At 36.4% G+C, this 13121-nt stretch overlaps 1 protein-coding gene and 1 non-coding gene across 3 annotated transcripts in view; both read right to left on the reverse strand.

The window, feature by feature from the left end:
• CDC42BPA (CDC42 binding protein kinase alpha) overlaps positions 1–13121 on the reverse strand; it is a 312993-nt gene that overhangs the window by 32365 nt on the left and 267507 nt on the right. For both annotated transcript variants that reach the window (XM_023203616.2, XM_023203615.2), the window contains 7 exons: positions 11336–11472; positions 10513–10652; positions 8651–8732; positions 6292–6508; positions 5408–5470; positions 3634–4227; positions 1022–1119 (listed from right to left, as the gene is read on the reverse strand). In XM_023203616.2, coding sequence (XP_023059384.2) covers positions 1022–1119; positions 3634–4227; positions 5408–5470; positions 6292–6508; positions 8651–8732; positions 10513–10652; positions 11336–11472 — 1331 coding nt within the window. The remainder of the gene's footprint in view (positions 1–1021; positions 1120–3633; positions 4228–5407; positions 5471–6291; positions 6509–8650; positions 8733–10512; positions 10653–11335; positions 11473–13121) is intronic.
• On the reverse strand, positions 9686–9792 carry LOC111537162. Its single transcript, XR_002729924.1, has one exon. It is a non-coding gene; the product is annotated as a U6 spliceosomal RNA (small nuclear RNA).

The following is a 13121-nucleotide window of genomic DNA, read 5'->3' on the forward strand; positions in this document are numbered from 1 at the left end:
CGGTGAAACCCTGTCTCTACTAAAAACACAAAAATTAGCAGGGCATGGTGGTGTACACCTGTAGTCCCAGTTACTTGGGAGGCAGAGGCAGGAGAATCGCTTGAACCCAGAAGGCGGAGGCTGCAGTGAGCCAAAATCATGTCACTGCACTCCAGGTTGGATGACACAGCAAGACCCTGTCTCAAAAACAAAAACAAAACAAAACAAAACAAAAAACAACAAAAAAAACCCACAGAAAAGTAACAATGACCAGTCCAAATTTACAAACTAGAGTATATTTTAGTTGCTTCAGATAATCTGGCAGTATTTACAAGAGCTTTTTAAACTGCCATTATGATTTTAAATGGGAGCTAATTTTGAAATACCATCTCAGCGACTTTCACGTATTCTCTAAACCCTGTCCCCCAACTAATCATACATGCTATATATGTATCACATCTATCTACATGAAACTATTGCTCTTCATTTTTGCAAACTAGCAGTTCTATACTTGTAAAAATTCTCTTTGTTATGGAAACATAGAATTATAAATTAAGAAAAATATTATGTTTTATTAGGAATATATGAAATCTTTATTTTTCAATTATGAGACACTTAAACAGTTTTGGTTCTAAGTTTAACCACTTTTCTAGCCTGTTAAATCTGTCCTCACAGGATTAAACACTGGGTGAATAACAGTTATAATTCATAATAATCGTGTAGTCTCTCAGAGCTCCTTAATCCAAAAGTGGAAGATAACACTGACATTTTATTTTAGGTTGTACGATATATTCTAGTTGTTCATAATAATAGCAATCATACTTTGCATAAACCAAATATAGTAAAATTAGTATGGTTTTAGCTAGGCCTAAGGAAATTAACCAACTTTATTTGTTTCTATTTTCTTACTCTTAGCTAAGTCCCAAACTGCCAATTACACATGCCACGAAATGTTGAGTTAATAAAAAAAAATTACTATGTAGTCATTTAGTGTTTTCACTTATACTCGGTTGGCTAAGCCAACATTTTAATGTTAAATTACCTTTTTGAGAGGAAGAGTCTGAATCCATTCCATGGAGTTCACATCAAAGATATCAACTGCATTTTCACTGTACACTGAGAGATATGGTGCATTGTAACCTGGGAGAAGAGAAGGAGGGGGCGGCTTGTGGATTACTTTTAACTATTAAACCCCAAATATTTTGAAAGGTCTGCACTAAACAACTGTAGAGTGGAATCCCACCCAAATCCTATGTGGCTATCATATAGTAGCCAAATCAAAACATTTTTGAAGCAAACAGAATATATATCGTAAATGAAGAACTGGCACACCAATGTCAGATTATATAGCCATTATAATATAGACAGATTTTGTAAGCACCAGGGGTATACTATTTCCCTGCCCAACATGAGTTCTATAAAGGAATTTCATTATATTTAAAGTATTTGATTCCTAAAAGTAGTTAAGTTATTGACAGTGAATCAAACTTAGAAAGCAGAGAAATCTCCAGGTAAGTGTTCTAGTCCCTGTTAAGAAAGTATAATAAAGCACTGTAGCATAGTTACATGAATAGGGTAGATGCTCAATATATACTTGTTGAAAGAATGAATATCAACAAATGAGTATCAACACAGGCAAAGAAAGATTCAATGGTTTACTTAAACTAAGGTTACAAAGGGAATTATTGGCAGAGCTATACAAAAAAGTCAGACATTCCAACTCTGACTCTACATTAGAATAATCGTAATTATTACCTGACTCAGTTACAAAACAGCATTTGTTTTACTGATAAGAAAGAGACTGTGAGAGTGTGTGTGGGTTTGTGTTTTTAGAGATAAGGTCTCATTGTGTTGCCTAGGCTGGAGAAAAGTGGCATGATCATAGCTCAAGTGATCCTCCCACCTCGGCTTCCTTGGTAGTTGGGACAACAGGCATGCAACCACTACACCTGGCTAATTAAAGAAAATTTTTTACAGACACAGGTTCTCGCTATGTTGCCCAGGTTGGCTTAGAACTTCTGGCCCCAAGCAATCCTCCTGCCTCAGTCTCCTGAAGTGCTGGGATTACAGGTGTAAGCCACTGTGCCCACCTAAGACTGTATTTTTCAGAAGAAATATTAAAAATAGTTAATTCCCAAGATCTGCAGTTGAAAAGCTAGAAAGACAAAAACAACAACAATAACAAGAAAAAATAGTTAAACCTTTCATCCCAGGATGGAGGGTGGGGAAAAAATAAGTCTGGATGGGTAGAACTAGAGGTATTTTTCTTTTGTCCTGTTTATGCAGACTTTCTGATTTTTCTGAAATAAGCATGGATTGTCCTCCCAAACTTTCTTGCAATGAACCTCTAACCTTGACTAGACCCATACCCATAACTCCTCCTCCTATCTTGTTACAAACGAAGAGGTTTTACTCCTCCTTTCCCCAAGTAATTCATGCACCTGTCTTCTGAATTTTGCCCTCTCTGGTCTTCATGGCGGTCTTACTATATTTGCCATATAGACAACTGTTCCACATAGTTCCCTAGGGTTTTTTTTTCCCTTCAGCATTTTAACATGCTCAAGTATTTTTCATTAAAAACAAAACAGTATGGATGAAATACTTCTCCTATGTGGTTCTACAGAACTCTATTTCTGCTATCATAGCACTTACATTCTACTGCAACTACTTGCTTTATCACGAGTCTTTTCCACTGCACCCATGCTCTGTGGGGGTAAGACTGTTATCTATTTTACTCATTGCTGTAACTCATATTCAATGGCACATATTCAATAATAATTGGAATATTCAATAACCAAAGTATTCTATAATTAAAAGTATTCAATAAGGCTGGGTGTGGTGAGTCAAGCCTATAATCTCAGTGCTTTGGAAGGCCAAGTTGGGAGGACTGCTTGAGGACAAGAATTCAAGACCAGCCTGAACACCTAATGAGATCATCTCTACAAAAATAAAAAGTAAAAACATAAGCTGGGCGTGGTGGTGTGTACCTGTTGTCCCAGCTACTCGGGAGGCTAAAGTAGGAGGACTGCTTCAGCCCAGGAGTTGGAGGCTGCAGTGGGTTATGATGATACCACTGTACTCTAACCCATGTGACAGAGCAAGACTCCATCTCTCTCTCTCTCAAAAAAAAAAGTATTCAATAATTTATTACATCTTCATATTTCTTCAAGGGGTAAAATAAGCAATTATAAATATCTACCCATTTAGATAAAAATGGAAAACTGAAAAACACCTCTTATAGATGCTACATTATACCTTTACATACCTGATTAAATAATTCACTTGGTAACTACTTATCCAGAGTAAGTTCTGTGAGACACTGATGCTTACAAGCACCATATTTTGGGGGACCATGAGATAACAATTCAGGGTTATTTCAAAATACGACGTGGGGTAAAAAATCCATCTTAGTGAAATATTCCACAGAAAGATGTTTTGTTTAAATTACGTGCATGCTAATGCTGGCCCTGTTTGCCCTGGCCTAATTACCTATGGTTTTTACATCAACAACATAATCAATACTGAGGAAAAGCATTAAGAATGACTTTTTAAAAAAACTGTTATTAACAATAACAACACTTGGGAGATGAAGTGGAAGGGAAAAGGAAGGAAAGAGACATAAAGGTAAGACAGTCATAAGAAAGAGAATCTTACAACAAGAGGAAGGATTTGCTGGCCACATCAATTCCTGTTGTCTAGATCTTCGGCCCTGGCAGTCAGTGTATATCCCAATGCTGTTAAAACACAGCAGATATTCTTTACTGGAGATCTCAACAGCGCAGATAGCATCCATTGGTTGATGTGCAATAAATGATAGTGTATGGTCATTTGAATGGAGCATACTGTATGGACTTCCTTCTCCATTCAAAGGGTATCTTAAAAATCCTGACTGGAATCCCACACAGAGTTGTTCACTGAAGATTGCCATCCACTGGACATTATATGGGACTTGAATTTCCTTAAATTTTCTGTGACGAGTCTTGCTCTGAAATAGTTCATAACAGAGGACCTGCCTTTTCATAGCCACACACAGGCATGTGAGAGCTCCATGGCGCACCTTTCCAGAAGTTATGGTTTGACACCCTTTAGTTTCTGCCAGCTTGTAAAAATCGGTCTCTCGCCCATCCAATGCTGACAGAGGAAAAAGTCGTACATGACGATTTCGTCCTGAGATCACAGCAACAAGCTGATCATTTGGAATGAGTTCAATCTGATGAATCTTCTTATTATCACCAACTCGAATAATTTCTAAACACAAAGAATAATAAATCAAAATTTTATTGATTCATCATATCCCAATTATACTCAAAAGGATGTAAGTCAACTTACAGATGCACACACGGAAGAATAAGAGATCAGAAGTCACAGGAAAAAAAGATAATCAAACCCATCATAAGATAATTTAACTCACCTATAGTACGTATTAAATTGAGTCCTAAGATTTCTGGCAGCCAAGGCAAACCCCAAAGGATTCTTGTGTAAAAGTATGCCAAATCCTCAAGGAAAACTTTTTTACTGGCACTAAATTCTAGGGAAGGTCACCATGGGATTCCCATTTTTAAAAACAGAGAACTCATTTTTCAGAAGTTTTTATATGGGTAACAATGCATTGTCTTAAATGCACTGTTTTCCCATGATCTAAGTTGATATAAAGATAAAACTTAGACTATTATATTTATGAATGCCAAGTTATATTGGTTTCTCTTTATTTCACTCAGCATTTAGTTTCTCCCTAGAAGAAAAACCTCCAAACAAACACATTTTAATAGCTGTTGTCTCTTTTGATACTAACAGAACAATATGAAAATCAAGTTGTTTATTTTTTTTTCATGTTCCATCTTTAGAAATGCAATCTGGGCTGGGCGCGGTGGTTCATGCCTGTAATCCCAGCAGTTTGGGAGGCCAAGGTGGGTGATTGGATCACCTGAGGTTGGGAGTTCGAGACCAACCTGGCCAACATGGAGAAACCTCGTTTCCACTGAAAATACAAACTTAGCCGGGCATGGTGGTGCATGCCTGTAATCCCAGCTACTGGGAGGCTGAGGCAGGAGAATCGCTTGAACCTGGGAGGCGGAGGTTGCAGTGAGCCAAGATCGTGCCACCACTGCACTCTAGCCTAGGCAGCAAAAGCGAAACTCTGTATCAAAAAAAAAAAAAAAAAAAAAAAAATGCAACCTGAGTTCATACAGAACTGTTAAATAAAATGATACAAGAAAGACAATACACATTTGAAGTTTTAAACCTCAGGGGGACTACAGAAATTTAAAAATAATCTTTTAATTTATAAACATATCAAATTAGGTCTGGAAAATTTTAGTCACAGGATAAATAAGAGCAAATCCTGCTCTTTGTAGAATTTAGAATCTAGGGTTAAAATTTTTTTTAACACATGATTGAAAATTACTCAAAAAAAAAAGTTTTCTCTTACCATCTTTGGTGACATGTACAACAAATAATCCTTCTTCGTTTCCCAAAGCAATTCTTTCATGATCTACATAAGACATGAATATGAAAGATTTTTATTAGGAAAAAACCATGTAATGCTAATAAACCAGATGTTAAGAACATTTGGTGCAAAAAATGGAAATAAAATAAATTACAGTAACAGTTTACACTATTTCTTTCAGATTATACTGGTAAATCTCTCATGTCTTCTAAAATAGAACAATTATTAAAGAATAATCCATATCAATACCTACAAAAATAAGTAAATGTTTAATAAACGATGAAACAAAATGAAAAACCTAAGTTGTTCTACACTTCTTGTTTTGGGAGGTAAAAATTGTGAATGGCATTTGAACCATACTCATTAAACTTCTCAGTATTCATGGAAAGTAACAAAAGAGTTAGATGCATACACAGGAATACAGCAAAAATTCAAACCTCCAGACACAGAAACTGCCATTTGTTAAGGGGATTTCTTTTATGCAGGGCACTCTGTGTTATGTATTCCATCTTATTTAAACTTCCCAATAACCTCAGCAAGGTAATTATCATCTGTATTTTATATACTAAACTCTAAGAAACTAACTTGTTCTAAATCACACAAGCAGAAAACAGATTGGTAGGCTAATGTTTAGCACTGTTGTTTTTTCAGGAAAAAAAGGCACTTTGAAAGTGTACTTATACTCCTGTTTACTGAAAAACAAAGATCTGATATAGGTCTCATTCATTCAATAAACATGTACTGAGCATTTGTGATATGATGCATAGTATGTTGGACACTGGGGATTCCTAGATGAAAGCCAATCCTTGTTCTCAAGTAGATTAGTAAACAATTATAATAATATGATAAATGTTATAAATTCATACCTATGATTGCGGCTGCCTGGGTTGTTTTAATGAGGGGTAGAGTGCTGTCATAAGCCTCTTTGGGAAGATAGACTGAGCGGTCTCTGAATTTGTTTTTCTTCAAAATCTTGTGCAATTCACTCAGCACTCCCACCCACTTACTCTTCTCATTCTCACTGTCTGCTAGCATCAGGATTGAACATTTGTTATTAGATGCTGAGAGCTGGGAAGCTGTGACCTAGAACAATTTAATCAATAATCATGACATTAGAAAACAGACACCCTTTATGCTAGTTTCATGATTATGTTAGTTTGCTTAGCACTCACCAATAAAATGAGCATTCATTAAATGATACCGTTACCGGAGTTTAGCTATTCCTAATCAGAATAACTACCTTTAGCACTAGATTACATGACAAAGCAAAGGTGACAGATACCATTTGAAATGTTTGTATCATTTTCATTTTCCTTCTATAAAATCACCAGAACACTATCACTAAAGAGGCATTAAATATACTCATATATAACAACAACAATAACTGACATTTATTGAGTAAATACTGAGCACCAGGTAGATCTAAGCACATTACAAGTATTAACTCATTTAACTCTGTTAACATCGTCATGAGATAGGATGTACTGTCATTATATCCGTATTTTATATATGAAAAAAATGGTGATGCAAAGAAATTAAATCATTTCTCTAAGGACACACAGCTAGACATCTGGGATGTTGTGCCCATGCTCCTAAGCACCACACCATACTGACTTGCAACTTGTTTTAAAAAGTCAGAAGTGCTCAGAAATATATTCTCTGTTACTTCACGACAATAACTCACATCATCGTTAAGACTTGATAATTTGGCCGGGCGCGGTGGCTCAAGCCTGTAATCCCAGCACTTTGGGAGGCCGAGACGGGCGGATCACGAGGTCAGGAGGTCGAGACCATCCTGGCTAACACGGTGAAACCCCGTCTCTACTAAAAAATACAAAAAACTAGCCGGGCGAGGCAGCGGGCGCCTGTAGTCCCAGCTACTTGGGAGGCTGAGGCAGGAGAATGGCGTAAACCCGGGAGGCGGAGCTTGCAGTGAGCTGAGATCCGGCCACTGCACTCCAGCCCGGGCGACAGAGCGAGACTCCGTCTCAAAAAAAAAAATAAAATAAAATAAAAGACTTGATAATTTAAATCAGTATTTAAACGAAGGTTTATCATTATACAAACAACACTATCAGAGCAGTTTTAAATTTTACCTATATGAATTCCTTATTATAAATAAAGAATTCCTTATTAAGTAGCAGTGACAATAAAATCACACTATGAAAATCAGTTATCAGTAAGTGGGCCTCTGTAGGCTCCCTTGGTGGCTGGGAGGAAATAAATAGTTGTCAGTCTGGGAACTAAGAGACTAAGTATAATCTTTGCCTGATCTTCCTTAGATACAAGGTTCACAGACAAATATAGGGAGATAGGCATAACTATTAGGCAGTAGTTTTTTTTTTTTTTTAATCTCTGTTGTCTTAATTTACCAACTCAAGATTGCATCATGGCAATAGGCTCCAAAGACTGCCACCAACAAGTCCTCCTAAGGAATTCCATTCTTCTCGTCAAGAGGTGGAGTCTATCTCCCCTCCTCTTAAATCTGGGCTGACCTCATGACTTGCTTTGACCAATAGAATGCAGAAGGGTTATTATACCTGTTTTGGGCCTAGTCCTCAAAGGGCCTGGCAGCTTCTTTTGCTCTCCTAGAAGCCAGCCACTGGGAGCTCAGCCAGCCTACCTGATGACCACAGACCACATGGAGCGAGTTCACAAAGAGGAGAACTGAGATCACCCAGCTAACAGCCAGCACCCAGATGTAAGAGCAAGGTCATTAGATGTTCTGGTCCCAAATGAGCTGAATGCAGTCACATGAGTGACACTAGCTGACACCACAAGAACTGTACAGCTGGTCCACAGAATAGTGAAAAATAATAAATAATTGTCGGTTTAAGCTACTAAGTTTTGGAATGGCTGTTACGAAGCAGTAAGTATTTTTAATTTTTAAAGACAGACTTTTTTTTTTTTTTTAAATTGAGAAAACTTACACTTATCTAATTTTCCATCTGGTAGTATTTATTTGAAAACTGAATTGGAACTAAAAAATATTATCTACCAGGAAGCATATTTTATAAGCCATATATTGATGCTTTCTCCAGGTCTTTCACTAATTAAATATTTAGCACCAATTTTTTATACCTTCAAGTACTGGATGACATGGAATATATAAAAGAATGTAAGATTTGGTTTTACTTATAGTGAATTTATGATTTATATAGGGAGGCAAAATATACTCATTAAAAACACGTAATTCAGTGATCAAATTATAGTATACATACTTACCCTAAATATACACGGTATATCTTTTCGACTTGCATGGATAACATCAGAAGCCAACACTGAACTCACGGAAAATTCTTCATCCCTGAAAGAAAAGCAAAGCATTAAAAGTTAGTATATGTGGCTATGTGTGTGTGGTTTGGGGTGTGTATCCAAATAACACATATGAAGCAATACCCAAAGCTTAACAGCACCAAACACCCAAATTTAATTTTTTAAAAAATTTAATTTTCCCCCATTGTAATTAATAGTGCCCCAAATAATTTATCAAGAATAACTTCCTAGTGGTATATTATACAAGAGCTAGAAATCATTGCTGGCTTACTCACAGTTACAAGGCCAGTTAAGTATACATGTAGAACTGGGATTTGAACCCTGGTAGGTCTCTGGAGCCTCCATGGACCCTCTTGCCTCTCATAATAAATCTTAAGTGCCCTCAACCCAGTTCATGTTACATTTCATTGTTCCTTCAACATATAAAACATATTTCCTCCACAATAATTTCTTCTGATTCCCTTAATTTTGTTGTTGGTACCATGACTCCCTTAGTCTTACAGGCTTGACACCTTAGTCTTATTTTTGATTCTTCTCCCTATCTATATTCAGTCCTTTGGCAGGTTCTATCAGATTTTTTTTTTTTTTTTTTTATTATACTTTAAGTTCTAGGGTACATGTGCATAACGCGCAGGTTTGTTACATATGTATACATGTGCCATGTTGGTGTGCTGCACCCATCAACTCGTCAGCACCCATCAATTCATCATTTATATCAGGTATAACTCCCCAATGCAATCCCTCCCCCCTCCCCCCTCCCCATGATAGGCCCCAGTGTGTGATGTTCCCCTTCCCGAGTCCAAGTGAGCTCATTGTTCAGTTCCCACCTATGAGTGAGAACATGCGGTGTTTGGTTTTCTCTTCTTGTGATAGTTTGCTAAGAATGATGGTTTCCAGCTGCATCCATGTCCCTACAAAGGACGCAAACTCATCCTTTTTTATGGCTGCATAGTATTCCATGGTGTATATGTGCCACATTTTCTTAAAAATATGGAACGCTTCACGAATTTGCGTGTCATCCTTGCGCAGGGGCCATGCTAATCTTCTCTGTATCGTTCCAATTTTAGTATATGTGCTGCCGAAGCGAGCACTCTATCAGATTTTAATTGCCAATATTTCTTGCATCTGTCCCATCATGTTCCATATTTGTAGGGGAAGATAATGTGTTTGAGATGCTAATGTGAAGTGCCAATGTGAGTCAGAGCTAGAAATTCTGGTTTTGAGCAATGGATGGATATATCTGAACTGGAGATACAAGTCTGGGAGTCATGAATGCAGAGGGGATGGCTGAAGCTGTGAATAAATATGATCACTCAAGGACAGCGGCTGGAGTTACGAGAAAAGGTAAAGGAGAGAACACTAAGGAACACGGGAAGAATCTGAAAAATGAGACCAGAAGTGTTCGAGGGCTATACTTACCTAAATGTTTACTGATTATGTTTTCCAGAAGCCTTTCTGATTTTTATTTTCTTTCTTTACATTGTAATTATACTCTAAGCCTTTAGGTGATGTGATGATATAAGCTTCACACATTAGGCCTCCATTACCCCATTTACATGGGTCTTTTGGACTGAAACACCAACTTCTTTTTCCTTAACTCCTAGCCCCTCACACTCAACACACATACCAACCTGTCCTATAAATACACCTTACTTCCTATTTTCAATTCTATTACTATAGCAATATTAGCAAATTAGAAAATATGAAGTTATTTCATCTAAATAAACCATGGCAACACAATTTTTAAAAATCAGTAACTTTAAAATTCCTATGTTGCAATGATACAAATAATTTTACCTTCAAAGTCTTACCTCATGTCAATCACTTGACTAATGACAACACTGGGCTGAGATGCTTTTCCTTCAGCAATATCGTACAGAAACAGTTTGAAGTCACACACTATAGCCAGTGCTCTCTGCCACCCTTTCTTCACTCCGGCTGGTTTAGGAATCTTAGTTTTGTTTTAGACAGACAGGCAAACAAACAGCCAAAACAACTCAAATGAAAATATGCCTTAAATCACATATGTAATTGCATGGTGAAGATGTACAGATAATGTACATGTTTTATAAGTCTGCCATTCTGGTTGGTAAAGTAGCAGATGAGACACATATTAAGCTATGAGAAAATGTGAAAACACATTCTTCAAATACTGAATGACTTTTTATTCTGAGAAACATTTTAATGGTACCATTTTAACTTTCACTAGTATTTCATTAAAATAACACTCATGGTTTTCTTTCTAAATAGCATAAAACTAAAACTTGGTGTAAGATGAAACTCAGCTTACACTGTAAATACTACCCAAGATAACAAGACTATGCCTTGATAACAGCTCATAATTCATAACCATATGCCACCTCTCTTGCAAGACCAGGTGCTACAAACTCCTTTATGAAGATTTCATCACAAGATAGGAACAACATGGAAAAACTTGAGACATTTTATAGGTTATTTCCACGTAAAAGTTAGGTTTTTGTTTGCAAATCATTATTCTAGATGAAATAAAATTATTAGATAAATTTTACTCATTTAATTTTCAAACAAGAACTATGCTCTTAAAATAACTGATTTGATTTTAATTCATTAATCAATCTTAAAAGATTAATCTAAACCCAACTTAATCATACTTACCCTGACATGACCTTCATATGCTGTTCCTATTCCTTTCTGAGGATCTATACCCAGGGGACCTTTTGTCTGTTCAGGAGGAACTGGACAAGTGGTTGGAGCTTTGTTTACACAAGTTATATGGCATGAGAATCCACACACTTTTGGAGGCAAAAAAGAAACATTTGATAAAAATTCATTTTAACAAAAAGAAAATTCACTGAACACTCACTGCATACAAGATGCTATGTTAGATGAATGCTTATCTCCACTTTTATCTTAAATAACTGTTTTATCATTTGGGTAGCTGATTCATTTGCTTACCAATGACAATTTTAATGAGAAATAGTAAATATTTAAAAAAGTATTTGTATTACTGTTGTTATGTATTGACATTAGTGATCAAAAAGAGAAGCAAACAGAAGCATCTAACCTTGCGAATAAAATGATTGATTTAGATTTTCTAAAAGAGTGGTTTTTAGAGTTTTTTGCTCTTCATCCCACTGCAACTTGGTATCTGCCTTGAAATTTCTCTTGCAAAGGTCTCTAGTGGGCATTAAGCTACCTGACATCTTTGGTTTGGCAAACCCTACCAATCCTTGAAAATGGAGTTTTTCAGTGACTAAAAAAGTACAAGTTGAAGGTAAATTTTAGGAGTTATTATTATATATACTTAAACTAACTACTAAAATAACAATAGTTCACTTTATGGAGTGCTTTTTATTTTTCTATAACAGTCTAAGAGAAGTAGAGTTACCATCTCTATAAATGGACTACACATCACTGATGGATATTGTGAAACAAGCAGAGAGGCAAGATGACAAAAATCATCTAAATGTCTCAATTCACTTTATTTATTTATTAAAGAGAGGGTTTTGCTATGTCGCCCAGGCTGGCCTGAAAATGATTCTCTGTCTTAGCCTCCTGAGTAGTTGGGACTATAGGCATGAGCCATCACACTCAACTTCAATTCACTTTTAAGTGGAGTATCTAGCAAGTTACGATTTGTTTTATTTACAAGCAAAGGGCAGTGGAAGCAACAAAATAAGTATCCTATACTGGATCTAATTCCAACCAACCACAAGGAAAGGAACAAGACAGGAATCTTTAGAAGCTGGAACCACATTATTATAACATTTACAAAAGCCTGGCAGACAAAGGCTATGAACAGTCTCATGAGACCCCACAGCTTCATAAAGTATGCTTCAAAGGGTCTGAAGAAAAGATGGGGACAACTTCACAACAAAAGACTCTAGAAGGGAAGAGAGTCTGAGAAGACCTCAAAAACTGCTACTATGAATTGCAAATAATTGTGGGGCGTAAAAAATGACATGGGACTTAAAGCCAGGTAGCTGGCCAGGATTCTGAAAAACAAATTTTAGAATGACACACCAGTACTGGCTAAGTTCCAAAATGAAACAACACTTGAAAACTACAAATTTTCTCCTTCTTTGGCTTCAGTCACACCTTTCTAGTCAATAATATAGGCGATTCCTTCTAAGGTTACTTGGCTATCTTTTCCTGTTGCCTTCCCTTAACTATGTAAGAGACTCATGTATTTGCTCTCTTCTCAATCTACATGTGCTTCCTGGATAATGTCATTCATGTTTATAACTTAATACACTCATAACTCTTTAATCTCTGCTTTCTTAACCCTGAACATTTTATTTGGCTTGAAACACACGTATCTAATGAACTAGTTAAAATACTGCAATCTGGATCTTTCACTTTAGCTGTGAGTACTAACTAAACAGAATGCACTGCCTTAAGATGTTATTAATTTCCCTCTTACTCAAAGTACTCAGATATA

Source organism: Piliocolobus tephrosceles, chromosome 1, assembly GCF_002776525.5.
Source record: "Piliocolobus tephrosceles isolate RC106 chromosome 1, ASM277652v3, whole genome shotgun sequence".
In the NCBI taxonomy this organism is placed as follows: Eukaryota; Metazoa; Chordata; class Mammalia; order Primates; family Cercopithecidae; genus Piliocolobus; species Piliocolobus tephrosceles.